This window comes from Polychytrium aggregatum (assembly GCF_025602895.1).
Source record: "Polychytrium aggregatum strain JEL109 chromosome Unknown BJ171scaffold_92, whole genome shotgun sequence".
NCBI lineage: Eukaryota > Fungi > Chytridiomycota > Chytridiomycetes > Polychytriales > Polychytrium > Polychytrium aggregatum.
Genome location: NW_026516294.1, coordinates 67,979 through 87,512, shown reverse-complemented (window position 1 = coordinate 87,512; position 19,534 = coordinate 67,979). Strand labels below are relative to the sequence as shown.

Sequence of the window (19,534 nt, the reverse complement as noted above, 5' to 3'; positions counted from 1 at the left end):
TTTCTTCATACGCTGTACATATCAACACCATCGATCTCACCACAATCCACGTTTTCTGGCCTTGCTTCACTCTCTTGTGTCGTGGGACTTCGCTCTGATCGGATTCGTGTCCCGTCTTGGCGCGCTCTGCTCCGCTCTTGGACGTTCCTGCATTTCCTTCCTCCCCCCCCCCTTGATTCCCTCCATTTTCGATCCTCTTTCCTCGCACAACCGATCCTCGCTCCCGACATCATGTGTGGTCGGACGGTGATGAAACTCGTAATGCTCTCGTACCTCCCACGGCTCGCGCATTGAACTTGGCTCCATCCGCTTTCCATCGAATGGGATTGGCAGTTCCAGGAGCATCCTTGGACCGACCTCGATTGATCCTGGTTGTGGTTCCGCTTCTGTTACATATAGCAACCATCTTCTGTCCGAGAAAGGACAAAAATATCCACCTGGCGAGATGAGGCCAAGTATCGCCCAAGCTACAATGGTTGGTTTCATTCTCGCTCCGTTTCTCATCCACTGGTTCTTCGAAGCGTCCTCCTGAAACTCTTGGTCCATAGTGGCGCCTTTAAACAATCCGATTTTCGGCACGATGCCCAACCTTGAGGTCGATGAATTGAGCCAGAATGTTTCATCCTCGGATGCTGGAGGATCCAGTGCTTTGCTCGCGCTTTCGGGAAGTGATGTGATTTCCTGACTCGAGGACAATCGTCTCATTCTTCTTGATTCAGCTGCCCCGACTTCATATCAACCTATCGTATATATGGAATCCGGTACCAAGGCCCTTCGTCTTTGCTCAATGGTATGTCGTTTTTTGGTCCATTTTTGAGCCCTTTCTCTTTCATAACTCGCTCGTGACAAAGCATGCTCATTCCTCACCCAACACTTCTTTCATTGCCCGTGACAATTCCACAGAGATGGGGATTCATTCCATCACAATGCACTCGATGGCCGGATTTTGGCTCAACGATGAAGACCATCAATTGCCGAGATGATTCCTTGGCTCCGTCAAGTTCCAAGCCGCTCTGGAGCGACGCCAAACACCATCGAAGGTGCATCGTGCTGATGGAAGGCTTCTACGAATGGCAGCGCAAGGGAAAGGAACGAGTTCCCTACTTTGTCTCTTTGGAGAGCGACGAATTGATGTGGGTCGCTGGACTCTACAATCACTCAACGATCGAAGGTTGGCTGCTTTGATTTGAAGAAGGGAAGGAGATCGATGGTCATTGCTCGCCTTTGTATGCCAATCTCATTCAACCCATAAGCTCATTTGCTCCGGCTCTTGCAATTATGGCCGTTCCACTTTCCAGGACAGTCTATATTCAGCTTCTCAATCATCACGACTTCATCGTCGCCATCGCTGGCATTCCTCCATGATCGAATGCCTGTCATCCTACACGACACGCATACCATCGAAAGATGGCTTGATCCCTCCACTCCTTTTGATGGTGGCCTCCTCTCGCTTCTTAGGCCCACTGAAACTGGGCTAAAGTGGTATGATGCTCACTCGGCCGCTATGCGTAGCTCTGCAAATTATAGCGAGTGGGGCTCCTATGGAGTGGCCCCTGCTGAATGTCGACATTCGTTTCAGGTATCGTGTCTCTCAATTCGTCAATAGAGTCGGCAATGACGGGCCTGAATGCTGCCAGCCGTTGAGCGAGAGGAAGGACGTCATTTCATCCTTCTTCAAGCCAAATGCCCCGAAACAGCTCAAGGAGGCTGCCCCACTCAAGTTCAAGGAGACGTCGGACGGGAATGTATGTAATTGTCCTGCGTCCGGAGATTCCGGTAACCAGCCGAACCACAGTGTTCCAAATGGACTATGCCGTGGCTCCAATGTGGGCCCAGATCAGCTCCACTTTGGTGCCCAACCGGTTACCCAACCATGCCTCCCCAAGGCTCCGGCCCATACCTCGGGACCGGTTGAAGCTGTATTATCCGAAATCGACGATGAGGGGTGGCAAATAATACCACCGGAGCTCATGCTAGGATCGAACCCACCGACGAACGCAACAGGCCACCCGCCCGTCGAGGTATCACCATCGAATACCTGTCGTCGCCCTCCCAGCAACGGACCACCACAACAGGCTCAACAGAGCGATTCTCCCACCCCTCCATCTAAACGCAAGTCTCAGGTGGACAAACCAACGGTAACTGGGACTGTAAAAAAGAAGCCCAAGTTCATATCGGATCCCAGGAATCACGGGCGGTCGATCCTCGATTTTTTCAAGCCCATTTAGCGCTCCATGAATCCCTCACTAGCGGTAGTCATCACGCAGCACCCAGCGGCCAACGTCATCATGATCGCCTCCACGCGGCTTGATAAATTTGGCGATCCCACGCAGCAAAGTCTTCAGTAGCCTTGCGTCGTCTGGAGTGCTGATGTCGGAGCGGAATCGCTCCAACACCGCGGCCGTGGTGGCCCCGCGATGTGTCCCAGAGGCTGGAGTCCAGGCATCGGGATCGGCGTGGTCCAAAGGGCGCTCGATGTCTGGATCGGCATTAGCCGCAAGGAAGTCGCGGATTCGGAGTGCCAGGGATTCGCGAGGCTTTGATTCATCTGATTCGGGCCTTTGCGTTGCCGAAGCCAGCACTATCGTGTTCTGACTACCTGAGGCCACCTGCGGCATACTGCCCCTGTTGTAGAGCTGGCTCAGGATGGCTGATGATGCCATTGGTCGAGTGCCTTGTGCAGATGCAGCCAGAACTTGGAATCCAGCGCGTTCTCCCTGGGCAAAAGTCTCCTCTTTCCCAAGAGCGGCGACCGGCTGCCCGAAGCGACGATCAGCCGGCTTCGCAGAGGCATGACGCGCTGGTCCGGACATGCGCTGTGGAGCACCAGCATTTCCGCTGTGGCCGGTCCACGTAACTGTCCCGATCTCGGCACGCCGGACCTGCTTGCGGCTCTCTTTGAGGGCCCGAAGTGCGTCGCCAGCGATCCGTTCGACCTCTTGTTCGATCATTGCGCTTTCTGCAGTGGTTCCTTCGACAATGGCATCGTGGTGGACCGCACTGTGGACTCCCTTGGCGAAGAGTGCGCGCAATATATCGTCGTCGTCCGCAGCACGCCCGCCAACAACAGGCTCATCCTCTTGGAGTCGTTCACGGTAGTCATCCACCTTATCCAAATATTCGATTCCTCGAATCGCCGTACTCTCGTTTGCTGTGATTTCTTCAGCATTCGTGTGCTCTCGGGCAGCGCTGCTCGGTTCGATTCGCTTGCTGGAAGACCGGGATTCGATTCGGCCTGCCGTTGAGGGCTCGATGGCTGCCCCAAGGCCTCCAAAAAGCCGTGCAGTTTCAGTCTGCATTGATCCCTGCGAAAGTGCTGATGGCTTTGCTGAGCTCCGCGTGCCGTTGGACTGAGTCCGACTTTGCGGCAAGTTATCCTGGTCATCCTGTCCTTCGTAGGCTGCATCACCAAGCCGAAACAACTCCTTCAGATCGTGTCGCTGGAAAAACCGCTTCTGCTTTGGGTCCTTCAAGATTTTGTTGGTGAGGAACGTCTTGAATATTTGCCGATGATAGATTTTTTCTTCGATCGTTCCAGAGGTCATGAGCCGATACACAACAACATCACGTGTCTGTCCGATTCTCCAAGCCCGTTCGCGAGCTTGCATATCAGTTGATGGGTTCTGAAAGCACCAAGGACCGAGTAAGAGTTTCATCGTGGTGAGCCATACGGGCAGAAACAGACGGGACCGGTAAATCAAGCTAACGATGTCACTGCCCGAAGGCGAGTCGACTCGGTAGCTCGATTCCGATGGCATGATATTAATACGCCGGCGCGCTCTCGATGGCAACGCAGTGGTGTACCTGGATCGCCAAAAGGAACAGGAATCGTCTAAACGATCGAGGTGCCATTGTACTAGTACTTACCCAATCTGGATCGAAAATGATGATTCGATCAGCTCCGGTCAGGTTGATGCCGAGGCCCCCGACCTTGGTGGTGAGTAGAAAGATGAATAACTCGGTATTGCCGTTGAATTCATCGACCATAGCAATCCGATTTTGAATCGCCGTGGTTCCGTCCATCCGCCTATATGCATATTCTGGACAACGAACAAGCAAAGAGAGGATACATATGCATCAATATACCTCAATATAAACAAGTTGTTAGCGCCGAGGCTAGGACATCTGGGAGCGCCGGCGAACTCTAGCGAATACACGATGCCTAGCCCATTGATAAAAAGCATTGCTTCCGTCGCTGGCCACTCTAAAATTGATGCTCGTATAGCGGTCCTGCAATGATACTCGCGAGCCGATGGTGTACAGGGATATACCTTCTTCTCGAACGCATTTTTCGAGTATATCCAGCATCTGTCGAGTTTGACAGAATAGCAAAACGCGGTGCCCCTGCCTTTTCCATATCCTTAACAATGCAATGACCACTTTCATCTTGCCACTCTTCTTTGGATCGCCGTACTCTGGACTGTTACTCTGTTCGCGATGACGTGTAGTTCAAGCAGTGAGTCCGGTCACCAAAGCCAAGCGCGAGTAGATTGAGTATTTTAGACCCTCTAGCGACAACGCATCCTCGGCAGCGCCGAGGTCGGTGCTCACCTCGGCAATCAGCTCTTTGAAGCATAAATCAGGGTGGTTGCAAGCCTTCCTCAGGAGATCGATGCCATACAGCGCATGTCGTCGACCATCGAGAATCGCAGCGATATCAGGACTGGCCAATATCTCCCGGTAGCGATCCAATTGGGCCTGAGTAAGCTTGCAGAACAAAACCTGTTCGGTCTTTCCAGGAAGCTGGGTCGCCACATCGACTTTCATACGCCGAAGCAAGTACGGTGTTATGAGATCGCGAAGAACACATGCACACTTGTACGCTGTTTGGACCGAGAGGTTGCTCGCGTTTGCATATCCACCGAGGTTGATAGGAACTGCAAATTCATTGTGGAACACGGGGAGTGTCTGGAACAAGTATATAATGAGGGAATAATCGTTAGAGACCGATGGTGTCCATCGTCAAGATCATGGATAGTAGTGGGGGATCTACACTTGCCCCGAGTCGTCCAGGAAACACAAAGTCATAGAGCGACCATAGCTCGGTCAAGTTGTTTTGGATGGGCGTGCCTGAGAGGATGATACGGTGGGGGGTCTGGCAATCCAAGATGAGGGTCAGCAAAAAATGTGCCATCTGGCTGTACTGTCATGGGTAAATGTGCGATGCCCCCTCCGAAAGTCTAGTGAACTCTGCCTCGGGGAGTAGGCACCAACGCATCCAAAGCGAACGTAGTCCTCACCTTAATCTTTTTGCACACCAAAGTGACCTCAGTGTCAGGATTCCTGATCTTGTGGCCTTCATCCAAGACACAGTAGCCCCATTTGACGGGCAAGAGCGACTCGGCATGGATGCGTATTGCCGCATAAGTTGTGATGAGTACATGTCCCTTGGAAACTATTTTCTCAATCAGAGCCAAAACCTTTTTTCGCATTGAGGAATTGACTTTAGCTGGCGACGTTTTTCGCATCTTGGGCCTTGTGCTTCCCACGCTGCTTAGTCGATGTTTGGCTCCGCGTCGGTCTTTATAAAAGTCGTCGTCGTTATCACCACCGCCATTGCGACCAGCTGCATGAATATCTCGCGGAGATTGCCGATTTGATGCTCGATCGGACTTGGCTTGGAATACGTTGAGGGGAGAGCCGCTATCGTCATCGGAGCTCTCATTGGCCGGTGCGTTGGCGATAGCCGTTCCGGAGGAGTGCAGAATTGCCACACGAAACGGAGGCCACCACTTGTGAAATTCCGAGAGCCACTGACGCATTACCGTCGCTGGACACACAACAAGAATCGGGCCCTTTAGAAGCTTTGAGGCACCCAGGCCAGCGAGAAACGCGATGATCTGTATAGTTTTACCGAGTCCCTGGGGGTCGTGCATCAGGAGCAATGAGACACGACGGTGCTCAATCGGGTCAGCTTCGATTCAGCGCCATATAATGCTCTGAAACAATCGGGTAAAGGAGTAAAATAAACTTTCTCACCATTTCGTCCCCGATGATCCCGCCTACATCTTGGCAGTAGAGCTCCCATAGCCAGCGCGTGCACGTTTGCTGATATTCAAATAGTTTGGAATAGACATCTCCAGGTAGTCGGTAGCCGTCACCATAGTCTACGTCGTCATTGTTTGGGGAGCGCGAATACATCTCTGACTCAATATCCTGCAGGAGCTCGCGATGGATCGCCTCTTGAGTAAGCTCATCGTCCATTTGGCAATCACCGCGGGGGGGATGCGTCGTCTTGGCTTTCCTCTTCTAGATGGATATGAGTAGACGTACAGGAGCGTAAAAATCCTAGTCATGGCGAGTCGTCTCTGAAACCTAGCTGAGGCGAAGAATGGGGATCCTGTAGGGCCGCTGCTCCAGTGCCATATGTACTACCTCCTGTTTTCGTAATTTTCGAGCCATCCTCCTTTGCAGAACCCATTTCTCCAATCGCTTTTGGTACACAAGCTCGTCGCCGTCGTCCACAGATTTGACCCGATATCGACGATGGCTTGCTGCCCCAGATCGAACAAGATCTCGATTGGACGGGGCACTGTCTGAATAATCACCAGTATCATCGTAGCTCGACTCTGAATCGGCTTTAGACTCGACCTCTAGGTCGTCCTCGTCCTTGGGCCTAAAATCGGAATCTTGATGACTTTCGTCTGGTCGAGGGCGCTTGCGAGAGGCGGTCGTGTGCTGGCCAGCACTGCTTGAGAATGGACCTGATTCGCCATGAGCCGGCGACGCAGGGTAAGCAGGAGCGAGAGCATCGGCGATTGCTTCACTAGACTGTTCAGACTCTTGGTCGATGATCTGACTGATAAGGATGGCGGTCTGGGCTGCTGCAGACGAAGCAGTGGCCGAGGGCGATTTGCGGGCTGCTCGCGCATCGACACCGGGTGCTTTCTGGAACGGAGTGATGATTCCGATGCGAATCAGTCGCTCGTGCTCTGTCTCAGACTCTAGGCTGTTCAACTCGCCCGAACGACTTGATTGCTGAGTCCTCGCTTCAATTCGATGCAAGATCTGATTGCGCTCTTCCGTTGCTGTCTCGAGCTGCTGCTCAATATTCTGGATGCGGGTCACAACGGTTTCTTGCTGGTGCAGCGAGGTTGATGGGTGTGAAAGCTTTTGCCGAAGAAAGCCCAAGCGACGATTGAGAGATCTGCCAGGGACGTTACAAATATCGCATGGCCGGCGTGAGCCACGGCGGGTGAAGCATACTGCCGCAGCGAGCGGGACAAGCAAGAAGGGCTGCAAAGACACGACGGATCGTCATGAACCAACGATGGAACCATAGCGATTCTAAAGCAGTGCCGTCCGAGCCACATCGAGTATAGTATTTATTCTTACTCAACTTCGGACTGCGACTTTTTGAGTCGTTTACGGTCGGCCTCCTGCTCCCGCTCCCTGATTTGTTTGTCGGCCTGGTAAAGCCAGTGGGGTTCGAAGGGTCAGTTGGACGGAGCGAAATGGCAGAAGATCCTGACTACTGAATACCCGCTGTGGGCGAAGGAGGCATGGCCGATGGCGCTCATGGATGGATTCGAGCAGGCCAGCACCTTAGCATAGAGAGATTGTTCGAGGGCGGCTTGGTCCTGCACACCAGCAAGCAAGCTTCCGTCAAGGCCGGCGAGCTCAGCGTCAAAGTCATCCATACTGAAGCCGTGACGCTGCAACGATCGGCCCGAGGAAAGGCACAAGGCGATGGATTGGGCGCCGAACCAGGGAGCAGCGGAGGAGCGGTGGAGAAGCAGAGGAGCGGAGAACCGGCCGACCTCGCAACGAGGCGGCTGCGCCTTCTTGCCAGGTCGACGCGCAGCCGAGCACGCGGAAGACACATGATCTGGAGTGGGACGGTGGCTCTGAATGGCTGGATCCAGATCGATCCGTTAGCTGCGTGTGTGACTGGCTGCGGCCTGTTGGTCACGCTGCCCTTGCTGACACTGCCGCAGCTACACGTGTCGCTCTGTGCGCAAAGCGGCGCAACGCACCACCACGCGACCGTGTTGCAGCGCGTCTGTGACCAACACAACAACAGGACCCTTCGCGGTCTTCACAAAACAGAGGGCGGCCTCGGCCTTGTTGGAGCGCCAGTCTTGCGTTTTGCTGCTGCAGCTTGGGATCCGTGCCTTGTGCTGTGCTGGGTTCGCTGTGGCGATTGAGTTGTGCCGTTGAGCTGTGGCGATTGAGTTGTGCCGTTGAGCTGTGGGGCTGCGCAGCTCATTTGTACAGAACACCAGCAACATCAACAGCAACAGCAACAGCAACAGCAACAGCAACAGCAACAGCAACAGCAACAGCATCGGCCACGGTCCCTTGTCGTCTCTGTCCGCGTCTGTGTTGCATCGGCCCTTGTGGCCCCCAGGGCCCGTGCCCTCATGCGATATCGGCCTCGGATGGCGCCGTGCCTGGCTCTGGCGGCCGCCCAGTCCGATCTGCCCTCCTCTCCCCGCCTCGTTTCCGTTTCGTGGTCTTCCCCTCGGTCCACATCCACATTCGCATTCGCACCAGCTTCCGCATCATCCTCAGCATCAGCATTCGCACCAGCATTCGCATCAGCATTCGCTTTCGCATTAGTGCCCGCACCCACACCCGCACTCGCGTTTGCAAACATATCCTCTGAGCCGTGCCTGCCGTCGCAGCTTGGCTTGCTGCCCCTCGTTGGATCTTGCCTATGGTCCGAGCCCCTTCCCGGCCAAGTCGCTTGTCTCTCCATCTTTCCGGATCTCTTGGCTGTCGCTGTCTCGCTACCGTTCGGCTGCCAATCCCCCTTGGATTTTCCCTGCCCCCTTGGTTACCTTCGGTGACTATCCCGGCTAAGCTCGCCGAAAGCCGGTATGTTCATATTCCCGTCTACTCACGATGCAGATTCCTCCGTGAACAGACATAGAGAGCCTATCGGGGCTTTGTCGATATGGGTCTCGTACTCAATGTGCAATCTCTGTGACCGAGATCTGACCGCCTTCCGTCTTAAACCCCGATTCTTATCGACCCCATCGCACCCCTCCCACCACCAATGCGGAACTGCCCCTGCTCCACCCCTGTATATTTCGGTCGCATCCTGGCGCCTTGGCATCGCACCGCCCCCAAATCACACTTGCCGGCCATTAGAACACCTCGATACCAGACCTCAACTCGCGCCTGCCCAAAGCATGAATCAACCGTCTTCATGCCTGCACATCTCGTCTCTGCCTTTGATCTCTAATCCTGGCTCGATGCTTGTCGTGCTGGCACTTTTGTCGAGTTGGTCCGTCACAACCAGCGCCGCCAGCTTTTCGACTTGGCGATCGTGCACCTCGTTTTACCCATCAGCTCAATCCATCGATCACACCAACATGGACTTTGCGAACGTCGGGGATTGCATCAACTCCTGTTCGGGACTCAGTCAGTATGTCGCCGTGGCGGCTCCACCAATGTGCTCGGACTGGTATCTTTTTTGCTACTGTATCGGCCCATCGGAGGCCCAGAGCCTCTCCTCAAGCAATACCTGCAACGCCATCTGCCGAGGCAACCTGGTGTGTGGGTCCTGCTATGACTCCACCGCCTTCACAATCTACCAGGTGAGGAGCACTGTCTCTATCTCGGTGATCCACGCCGCCATCATATCTTGCTCTGCATATTCGTGCCCGATCTTCGATAGCTCTGGTCACAGTTGTCCATGAAAATTTGCCTCTTGTTATTAGGATCTCTGCTGGAGGCTTCTGCTTTTGCTTCTTCCTGCAGCCAGTGGCAGTCTCGCTCTTGAAATGATCGCAGTCGCTGTATTTATACATATGGTATCTTCACTTTTTCGCCAATCCTTATAACCTTGCTTGCTCAATAGATTCAAAGCCAGCCACTACCAACCACCACCACAACAACAATAGCCACAACCACAACCACCAGTAAACCCGCGGACACCTCTGCCGCATCTTCCCTGCCAGCTTCGTCGCAGATCCCGGCCGCATCTTCCTCTATGACAGCATCTGCTCTGACCAACACTGCCACAATGCCATCGGATAGCTCTCTGTCCTCTCCTACCGCCACCTCATCTGCTGATAATTCTACCGGTGCAATTTCGCATCCTCAAACTCCGACTATGATCCCCATTGCTACTCCGATGCCGCCCTCAGTCTCCAGCCTCTCTGGCTCGCCATCGGACCCAAGTGGCGGAAATTCGGGAACAAGTCTCAATCCAGCTGTCAGTCTCACAATCATCCTCGTTGCATCCCTCTCAGCCATCATATGCATCGGAATTGTCGGCCTAATCTTCTATAGAAATCGAGCAAGGTCAATATCCCGAAAGACAACCTCACCCACCCCGCCCCCTCGGGGCGATGCACCTTCTCCTGGTCCCGGCCGCACCCCTCTATCGACATCTGCTCCAGTTGTTCTCGACATTGAGTCGGCAAATTCCACCACCCGCCTGCCAACCTGGGTGCCAGCCGAGACGCCGTCCCCATCGGCAACGTCGGCGCCTTCGTTTGGAGGACATCCAGAGTCGTCACTTTCAAGCAACGGAGAAACGTCAGTACCAGCCGCTCAGCCGCTTTGCTCAGCACTGTCGGCCGCCTCTCCCACCGCGCCCACGACTGAGAGTCAGCTCCGGCATGACCAACTCCGTGGCGATCTCAGCGTAGTTATGAGCGCAATCGTACAAGATGGCCATCTCGCCCCACCGACATATGAAAGCTTGGATCAGCTCCCTGTCCCAACCCAGTATTATGTTGCTATCATGGACTTCCACCCAACTCGGCCAGACGAAATCGAGTTGCGTGTCGCTGACATTGTTTGCCTCGGGTACGTAGAGCTGTATTGTTCCTGCGTCCATCCTAGCATGGCATCTGTGGCGTAGCAGGCATTATACAGCCTCGAAAAATATTCGACGCATATGTTGAAGAAGATGCCGCTCGTAATCGCTTGCCTTGTGTTCGGCTGTGAAATGCTATGAGAGCTGGGCCACATTACTGTTCCTCCATCTGTCCCACAGTGCGCACTCGCTCTCCGCCACGTGAAGTACCTGCTTGGATAGACTCAATCTACCATGAGCGCTTATTCTAACACAGCTACCCCATTGATTAAAACCGCTACTCTACCTGAAACTCCCTGTTTTGCACACCCCTCTCGTACACACAACTTCCTACCTGGCTTTTATCCGTGATCAGGCAATGTTTCGCGGATGGATGGGCGGTTGGCACAAGCCGTCGCACTGGCAAAACAGGGGTTCTTCCGCTTCAATCATTGGTCGTAGTTTCGGATGAGAAGTTGTCCGTTATTGCCGGGCTTCAAAGCGGCGCTATGCATCCAACACAGACAAGCAATGAAGCCGCACGAAGGCCCACCGTTTCTCCAACTCTGTCCTTGAATCGTGGTAATCTGACACAGCATCGGGGATCAACAATTGCCTATACACCCGAGGAGCTTCTGAGTCGAGGCGTGATCAATTTTGAACAATGCATATTACTGAAGGAGCTTCAAAACAAGGAAAAGGCGCTGGAGCTGCAACGACGAGAGCTGGAACTAGTCCAAAATGAAACAGCATACCCTGGAGTTTAACGTCGATCGTCCACCCCACTCCACCCACCCCGCCCCTCCCCACTTTTACTTGCTTCATATTTCTGTTTCCTGAATACAGACTTATTGCTATGCGGTTCTCGTGTTGCATTTTGCTTGCTCGAGGCAATGCTTGTCAATCGAAAGTCACATCCGAGAAGGAGCTTCGCATGCCAACAGACATCACCGTGTGCTGACTCCAGACGACGATGGAGTTCCATTCAAAGGAACGATCAAATGGCCTATTGCAAAAATGTCTAAAGCAACCAGTCGTAAGTCGGCCATATGATGGCGACATATAGGTGCTGCAGAGAGGAAAGGGCATCTCAAGCATCTCAAGCATCTCAAGCATCTCAAGCATCGTGAATACCTCGGCAGTAATTGAATCTGGTGGAATATGATACAGGGACACTGGTCTCTATTATCCACATGACGGATCCAACTAGTTCGCCAATTCACCTGGGTCTTCCGCGTCCTGGTGAGCATCTTGGCCTGGCTGCCAGTAACTATCAACATGCGGCTTATTCGGAACGATACGGGGCAGTGTCCGTTGAATGTGGCACCAGAGGCTTGAAGCCTGCCGAACTTCCGTAGGCTCCAGTGAGTAAGCCGTGAGGCTGTTTCCCGTCCTGGCTGGCAATATCTTTGTTTTCGTTGACTTGGTCTTGAATACACTCGGTCGATCTCCTGAGGCGATGATTGATGTGTCGATGCGGGAGTGTGGTGCATCCATTCGGTGTGTGAGTGTGATGGGTGCACTCGACCCTCTGGACTACTCCATGGTGTATCGATATCACAATACTCGGCATTCTCGAGTCGCTTGGCTTCCCGGCACTGTGAGCACACCTGGGATGTGTTGAACTCGTTCGCCGAGCACACCTTGACGTCTCTGGTGGTGGTGGAATTGCTCAAAGTACCGAGCGAACCTGAGTCTCCGTGAACCGGATGCATATCCCTTCCCTTACTTCCACGAGGCATTCCCAAAGGCAATCACAATGTCGGTCTCCTTGAAAGCGCTCTTTGGTCATGGTGGGCGATGGATTGGGTGTGTATTCAGGCACGGAAGTCAACGACCTCCCGGCTCAAAATGGGGTGTCCCATTTCATTTTGGAAACGCTTTAAGGTTTGCTCCAGCCCACGCTGGCGCAGTGCCGGAGAAGAAGGCGGACCCGGATCAGAAGGAGGAAAAAGAAAGGCGGGTGGCGACAAAAAAGACAAGCGGGCGAAATGGGGCCTCTGCTGCCGGCTCTCGGTCGTGGTTGACGCACCGGCTGCGAGGGGGGGGATGCTGGTGGTGGCCGTATGTGTCCTCTTGCACGGCGTGCCCCAGGTGCTCAGCTGGCTTGCAAGCCGGCCGCATTGTTGGCGGATGGGCCCAACTTTCTCCAACAGCAGCGTCCGGCAGGTGGGTCGTGAGCCCCATACCTCGCGCCACACGGCTGTCGGTCAACAAGCTGCCGGCGCCATGGGCCAACGATGGACAGCAATGGACAGCAGTGGATAGCACGGGGTGGGCTGCGTCCTTGTTCGGTCTGCTCGGTGGGAATGGGCTTGCCCGACGATACGCTTGACCCGGCCTGCTCGACGATAAATACCCCATATTCGAGCATCCTCCATCTCCCTCCACGGCCAGCGCCCAGTTCGCTCAGCACCTTCCGTCTTCCAGTCTCATCCACCAACCCCTCCCTCTCCCACGACCCGCAGCATGGTGCTGATCCGCCGCCGCAACCTGCTCCAGGGCGTTGCCCTGGCTGGCCTTCTGAGCTCGGCCGCCGCCAAGGCCCTGGGCAGTCTCCCAGACTCGTACTGGCCCTCGCCGTCGTTCGAGGTCAGCGACGTTGTCAGCAACCTGGTCGACCAGCCGCTGGACCTGGGAGCGCTGCAGTCCACGGCCGTGGATATCCTGACCAAGAAGCTCGGCGTCAGCCAGAGCCAGTTTGCCATCACCACCTCGTGAGTACTGCCGTCGGTCAGAGTGCGGAGCTGGGCCACGGGCAATGTCGTCTGCACCGGGGTCTGCCGCCGTGCTGGTGCCTCGCACCATGTCCTGTGCATATCGGCTCCTGTCGCTCTCGATCCGACATGCTCGTTGGCACCTGGGCCTGGTGTGGTTCGCTGGGTCTTTGCCTCCCTCGGACTCGTTTCTCACTCTCGATTGCCCGCTCGCTCTCGATTGCCCGCTCACTCTCGATTGCCCACTCGCTCTCAACTGCCCGCTCGCTCGCCTGTGCCTTCTGGCCTCAGCTTCCAGGATGACCACAACGGCATCTACCACCTGCACGTCCAGCAGCTGATCGGCGGGCAGCCCATCGCCAACGCCGTCGCCAACATCAACCTCGACAGCAACGGCAACCTGCTCTCGATCGGCTCGACCTTTGCCAAGGTCGACAGCTCGCTCACCAAGCGCGGCCTCGAGCCTCGTGCCGCCAAAATCTCGGCCAAGAAGGCCCTGACCAACTTCCTGACCAAGGCCAAGATCAAGTTCACCGCCAGCAAGCTCAAGGAGACCGTCAAGGACAACACAACCTCGGTCATCGACGGCGCCCAGGACTTTGCCCAGCTCCCCATCACGGCCTCGCTGCAGTACTACCAGGGCCCCTCGGGTGTCTCGCAGGTCTGGAACATCAACGTCTATACCAAGGGCGGCGACGACTGGTTCGATGCCTTTGTCGACAGCCAGACCGGCGAGGTCGTTGCCGTCGCCAACTGGGTCAACAAGTTTAGCCAGGCCGGGCCCAGCACTACCTACAACGTTATCCCCTTCAACTACGGCGACATCTCGCAAACCCCCCAGACGCCGGTCGCCAACCCCGCCGACCAGGACATCTCGCCTCTCGGCTGGCACGACGACGGCAGCGGTGCCAACCCCACCACCAAGGGCAACAACGTCCATGCCCAGGAGAACTGGAAGAACTATCCCAAGGGCCAAGACGAGGCCCAGGGCACCCGCCCCACCGTCGGCAGCGACTACAACTTCAATTTCAAGTACGACACCACCCAGGACCCCAAGAGCAACGTCAACGCCGCCATCACGCAGCTGTTCTACATGAACAACATGGCCCACGATATCTTTTACCGATACGGCTTCAACGAGGCCAGCGGCAACTTCCAGACCAACAACTTTGGCAAAGGACGGCCAGGGCGGCGACTATGTGATTGCCAATGCCCAGGATGGCAGCGGCACCAACAACGGTAGGTACGAGCCCACAGCCAAGGCGGCCGTGGTCTGTCGGCCTGACATGTGGCGGGACAAGTGAAGCTGTGGGCAAGTGGTGGACTGCAGGAGTCATTGAGGTGGTGCAGTGGGCGGTGGGCTGGGATGAGCAGTGGGTCGACGGGCGGCACACACACGATGCTGGAACTGATGTTATCCACCATGCCGTCGCCCCATGTCCGCCATCAACCACACCAACCACATCAACCACATCAACCACACCTACCACATCAACCACACTAACCACATCGCACATCAACCACATCAACCACATCGCACATTGCAGCCAACTTTGCCACTCCCCCCGATGGACAGAACGGCCGCATGCGCATGTACATCTTCACCGCCACCACCCCCAACCGCGACGGCACCATGGACAACATGATCATCACCCACGAGTTTGGCCACGGCGTCTCGAACCGTCTCACTGGTGGCTCGGCCCAGGCCAACTGTCTCAGCACCACCACCGCCGGCGGTCTCGGCGAAGGCTGGAGCGACTTCTTTGCCAACATCTTTGAGCTCAAGCCCACCTACAACCGAAACACCCCGATCTACGCTGCTCCTTACACCGTCGGCAACCCCAAGGGCATCCGCCACTACCCGTACACCTCCGACATGACCCTCAACCCCGAGACCTATGCCACCGTCGCAAAGTCGTCCGAGGTCCACAACGTTGGCGAGATCTGGACGCAGATGCTGATGGAGGTGGCCTGGAACCTCATCGAAAAGTACGGCTTCGAGCCCGACATCCAGAACTCCAAGAGCGGCAAGGGCAACAACATTGCTCTCCAGCTGGTCATCGACGGCCTCAAGCTGCAGCCTTGCAACCCCGACTTTGTGAGTGCCCGCAACGCCATCATCCAGGCCGACCAGCAGAACAACAACGGCGCCAATCTGTGTGAGATCTGGACTGGCTTTGCCAAGCGCGGCCTCGGCTACAGCGCCAAGGCAGGATCGTATGTCGATGCCAAGGACCTCCCTCCTGCTTGTGCTGGTCCAAAGTCCTCCAGCACAACCTCAGCTCCAAAGACCGCATTGAGCAGCTCCTCTGTCTCATCCCATGGTACGGTAACGGCCAAGTCGACCCTTACAACAGTTCCAGCCAAGTCTACCGCAACGACCAAGAGCTCCAGTCTTCCCACTCGCTCAACCGTCACAAACACAAGAAAGACCAAAACCCCCAAGACCAAAAAGTCCAAGACCAAGAAGACACATACAAAGAAGCCACAAACCAAGAAGACAAAATCAAAGAAAAGCCACCAAAGCCCCGGACTGCAGGCGTAATCATTGGCCGACGCAGCGGGGCATCTTGTTTCCGATGGTGCCCACTGCTTAAATTCTGGCTTCTGAATACATATTATCGTATCCCGTATGTTGGCTGACTTTGTGGCTTTGGTCGATTCGTCGCACCATTTTCTTGCTCTGGATTGCTTCGTCTGCGCTAGACTGTCCATCGCAAAGGTGTCTGAGAGTACTCTTCGCCTGTATGTCTTTGCATGGACAAGTGGCACGATGATCGCTGGAACCGAGTCCAAAGACGGATCATGTTGATGACCCTTGGATTTGCTCCGCCGCGCCTTTGCTGAAAACCCCTTCGACTCCACAAACTGAATCAGTGAATGGCTCTTGATGAGTGCTTTTCAACAGTTGCGTAATGACATCTGAAAGACCTTTTCGTGTTGTATTGTGGCATTGTGGCACAACGACATCTAGAGTGCGGAACGATCGACAGCACTGTGCAAGAATTGTCCACTAGTTGGCCGTGAAGCGGAACCCGGCATCGATAAAGCAACTGAGTAGCCTGGGTGTATGAGATATAGCGGTGAGTCTTTGGCGAGGGTTGGGGGCGCATGAGCAGCCAGACAAGCATCGCGCTGGCGGTTCACACGTATCCCGAGCAGTGTCCATCGACAAGAGCGTCCTTTGATGATATTGGAGACATACTTCAAAAAGTCATCTTGATCCAGCTTGGAAGTTCGTTCCTTGGCAAGGCCGGATGATTCGAGCACCTCATCGATCTTGGCTTTTACGTCAAAGTCCATGGGTACATCCTTAGGGACGAGGGAAATGTGAAGGTGGCGTGGATCAGCGGCGCGATCCAATGAGGGCTACATCAGAGGTACAGGGCTGCCCATGCGCTCGGCGAGTTGGTCAACCTGGCCGGTCAGGGAGCAGACAGTCTTGAAGTTGTGTTCGAGTAGCTCATAGACAGCATCGGTTTTGAAGCTGGCTGATACGGTCCTGTTTTTCCGATTGAACAATATTCTCAAAAGCCCATCCCATTCGTTGAAGTCAATGGGTGGCGGAGGCTGGCGCAGTTCGATTCGAACAACGCTGTAATTGCGATATTTACATATCCGGTCAGCATGAAGCATCCTTCAGACAGTCAGTGGCACCACAGGCAAACAAGGACAAATCCAACCGCAGAGTCACGCTTACCTTGACTCGACTTTGGGTGGCGGACGGAAGTTATTCTTTCCAACCTGGAACATGAGCGAAGGCCTAAGCATGCGGATTTGGGGGGGGGTTGGCTAGCTGAGCCGTGCATGCCAAATCCAAGCGATACTGTTTGTTGAAAATCCTCTACCATCACACCTTCATCAAGTGGTCAACATTTGACAGTAGTTGAACATTGGCCGACAAGCGACTGTAAAGATTGTCGCCTGGCTTTGCTAGAAGCGTTAAGGCAAACTCGCGCTGGAACATGAGTACAGCACATCTTGTCGCGGGCGAGCCCACCGAGATACAAAATCGGCAACGTAGCATTTGAGAGCGTGGGTGTTATTGTGATCGTCCACAGTTTGACGTCCGCCATTGATAGTCCACCGCAACATCGGAACAGAGACCGCATGTTAGTTGCAGATGCTAGTTTCCAGACGATACGGTGTCACATTCCAACCAAAGACGCTGACTGGAAGAAATTCGTTGCAGATAGTAGTGATTTACCTCCACATTGGGCGATGGTGCAATAGCTTGAGAGTTAGGGCCGCAGAAATCTAGGGCAGACCGTGATATCGGATCATGGTTTCTCAGATCACAAGGCAGATGACCATGGACACTGCAGCCTCAAGCCCTTGAGTCGTCGCCACAAGGCAACTAGCAGTACCTGATATGGTGTATTACTGACACAGACGTCAAAATATGGTAGATCGACCTTCAGAAAATCTCCGACGATAATCTCAAGCTTTTTCTGCAAGGGCCTAAAATAGTGATAGTCGAGAGAGCATGGCTATGTTCAGGGCTACGCTGAAGTGCAACCAGGGCCTGAAACTCGGCTCTTGAGCAAATAGGACAGACAGTCGGTTGCCTCCGCGATATGGTTTCAATAACACTCTGTCATTTCCTGCAGGTAATCGGTGGCATTAATTTGAAAGCCAATACATACGTTCCTTGGACACGCTTGGCCAATTCTGCGGCCAGGCGAGGGTCCATTTCGACAACGATAACCTGTGGGCCAAATCGACACGAGACGATCCAAGTATTTCACAGGTTTGAGTTTCCAAGGGAGACGGACGGTAAAGAGACGAAGCCAAGGATTCGTTTGGAGGGTTGTTAGAAAACGATCGAGAGTTGCTGACTCCAACGATCAGACATGCCACGGGAGCCTGACTCGCCTATGATCAGACTGCTAATGTAGCAACATATGATCCGAGGTTATTGCCGACAGCGACTGTGAAGTTTGGAAACTTGCCTTCTTCGCCTTTTCCAGAAGCTTTACTGTCACATTACCGGTACCTGGACCGATTTCCAGCACCGTGTCGGTGGATCGGATGTTTGCCTGTCATGAGGCGATAGACTAGTTTTAGGCGGGGCGACAATGATCCTCAATAGCAGGGAGGGCCGTCGATATATAAGCAAGATGGGCTCCGTCGATTGGTAACGGGAAAGGTCGGAACAACTTGGCACCCACCGCGGCCGTTTCTAGCCTCACAAAGCGCCCGGAACGGACGGTATGGGCCACGGCTTGATCGCCAGTTCATGGCTTTGCGTTTGGCATCTTACCTTATCAACAATACCATTAACCACAAGCGGGTTCTTTAGAATGTGCTGACCGAGCTCTTTATTGAATAGTGGCCCCGCAGATCGAGCATGAGACGCATCTCTTGGCTTATCGGCTTTGGGCATTTTTATGATGGTGATAAAGCTTCCAGTAAACAGACACAGTTGAATGCAGAGCACCGGTGTTGGGCGCTAGACTTTCTGCACGTCCAAGATTGATGCTGTGGGTCGACGAGCTGGCGCTGGCGGCCCGCTGGCAGAGCGACGCAAAAACCGCGGCTGCCCCCCAAAAAAAAAAACTGGCTTGAGCCAAATGCTGCGCACACATCGCCCCACTTGATTCAGAAAAAAATGGCACACCACACCCGCTTCCATGAACATGTAGAATGTGATGAGCTTGCGTCAAGCAGAGCCATAAGAAGGACGATGTGGGTGGCGACGGTGTCGCTTGAACTGCTCAAAGTACTTGGCAAACCGCTGCCCCCGAGGGCTGGATGCACAACTCTTGCCCTGTTACCATGACGCACTGCCAGCGACGAACGGTGCTCTTGGACACACTGGCGAATGGCCATGGCCAGCGCGCGATGGTATTGGGTAACAATATTTAATCGATGGTCAAAAAACCAGGCTGTAATGAAACAGGACACCTGATATGAGCCGGGGCTTCCCTTATTTTCAGCGGCTTGATTACACCCGCTCATCGTCCTCCGTAGCCATACATCGTGTCCAAGGGGACTGGCATTGTGGTCGCCTCTGGAAATGCCGCCTGGAAGCGAGTGAAGGGATACCCATCGAGCCCACGGC

At 54.5% G+C, this 19,534-nt stretch overlaps 4 protein-coding genes across 4 annotated transcripts; 2 read left to right on the top strand and 2 right to left on the bottom strand.

The window, feature by feature from the left end:
• Positions 1–996: 996 nt before the first annotated feature.
• Positions 997–8,288, bottom strand: BJ171DRAFT_560103 (SNF2 family N-terminal domain-containing protein; the record flags this gene model as incomplete). The annotated part of the gene is made up of 16 exons (XM_053113212.1): positions 997–1,064; positions 1,105–1,146; positions 2,828–3,189; positions 3,352–3,623; positions 3,868–4,040; positions 4,272–4,428; positions 4,552–4,908; positions 5,000–5,095; positions 5,241–5,420; positions 5,458–5,521; positions 5,614–5,861; positions 5,980–6,192; positions 6,418–6,515; positions 6,549–7,147; positions 7,336–7,409; positions 7,977–8,288. 16 exons carry the CDS (start codon positions 8,286–8,288, stop codon positions 997–999), a joined length of 3,315 nt encoding a protein of 1,104 aa, XP_052962015.1.
• A 424-nt stretch (positions 8,289–8,712) lies between these two features.
• Positions 8,713–11,616, top strand: BJ171DRAFT_314718 (uncharacterized protein). Its single transcript, XM_053107120.1, has 4 exons — positions 8,713–8,820; positions 9,097–9,545; positions 9,809–10,764; positions 11,130–11,616. The coding sequence occupies exons 2-4, from the start codon at positions 9,138–9,140 to the stop codon at positions 11,518–11,520; spliced, it is 1,755 nt and encodes a 584-aa protein (XP_052962014.1). The 5' UTR covers positions 8,713–8,820; positions 9,097–9,137; the 3' UTR covers positions 11,521–11,616.
• Positions 11,617–13,142: 1,526 nt separating this feature from the next.
• Positions 13,143–16,103, top strand: BJ171DRAFT_533928 (Fungalysin metallopeptidase-domain-containing protein). Its single transcript, XM_053112829.1, has 3 exons — positions 13,143–13,470; positions 13,762–14,669; positions 15,018–16,103. The coding sequence occupies exons 1-3, from the start codon at positions 13,223–13,225 to the stop codon at positions 16,013–16,015; spliced, it is 2,154 nt and encodes a 717-aa protein (XP_052962013.1). The 5' UTR covers positions 13,143–13,222; the 3' UTR covers positions 16,016–16,103.
• A 210-nt stretch (positions 16,104–16,313) lies between these two features.
• On the bottom strand, positions 16,314–18,981 carry BJ171DRAFT_533924 (S-adenosyl-L-methionine-dependent methyltransferase). Its single transcript, XM_053112828.1, has 10 exons — positions 18,734–18,981; positions 18,423–18,509; positions 18,117–18,178; positions 17,838–17,931; positions 17,678–17,727; positions 17,327–17,450; positions 17,171–17,214; positions 16,888–17,065; positions 16,676–16,782; positions 16,314–16,532 (listed from the first exon to the last, which is right to left on the bottom strand). The coding sequence occupies exons 1-10, from the start codon at positions 18,854–18,856 to the stop codon at positions 16,484–16,486; spliced, it is 918 nt and encodes a 305-aa protein (XP_052962012.1). The 5' UTR covers positions 18,857–18,981; the 3' UTR covers positions 16,314–16,483.
• Positions 18,982–19,534: the final 553 nt, after the last annotated feature.

Coding starts and splice junctions, on each gene's coding strand:
- BJ171DRAFT_314718 (XM_053107120.1), top strand. CDS start 9,138: ATGAATCAACCGTCTTCATGCCTGCACATCTCGTCTCTGCCTTTGATC. Junction 9,546..9,808: donor CCGCCTTCACAATCTACCAG/GTGAGGAGCACT, acceptor CTTGCTCAATAG/ATTCAAAGCCAGCCACTACC. Junction 10,765..11,129: donor GCTGACATTGTTTGCCTCGG/GTACGTAGAGCT, acceptor ATCCGTGATCAG/GCAATGTTTCGCGGATGGAT.
- BJ171DRAFT_533928 (XM_053112829.1), top strand. CDS start 13,223: ATGGTGCTGATCCGCCGCCGCAACCTGCTCCAGGGCGTTGCCCTGGCT. Junction 13,471..13,761: donor CAGTTTGCCATCACCACCTC/GTGAGTACTGCC, acceptor TTCTGGCCTCAG/CTTCCAGGATGACCACAACG. Junction 14,670..15,017: donor ACGGCCAGGGCGGCGACTAT/GTGATTGCCAAT, acceptor CGCACATTGCAG/CCAACTTTGCCACTCCCCCC.
- BJ171DRAFT_533924 (XM_053112828.1), bottom strand. CDS start 18,856: ATGCCCAAAGCCGATAAGCCAAGAGATGCGTCTCATGCTCGATCTGCG. Junction 18,510..18,733: donor TTAATGGTATTGTTGATAAG/GTAAGATGCCAA, acceptor GCCTCATGACAG/GCAAACATCCGATCCACCGA. Junction 17,932..18,116: donor GCCAAGCGTGTCCAAGGAAC/GTATGTATTGGC, acceptor TCACTATTTTAG/GCCCTTGCAGAAAAAGCTTG.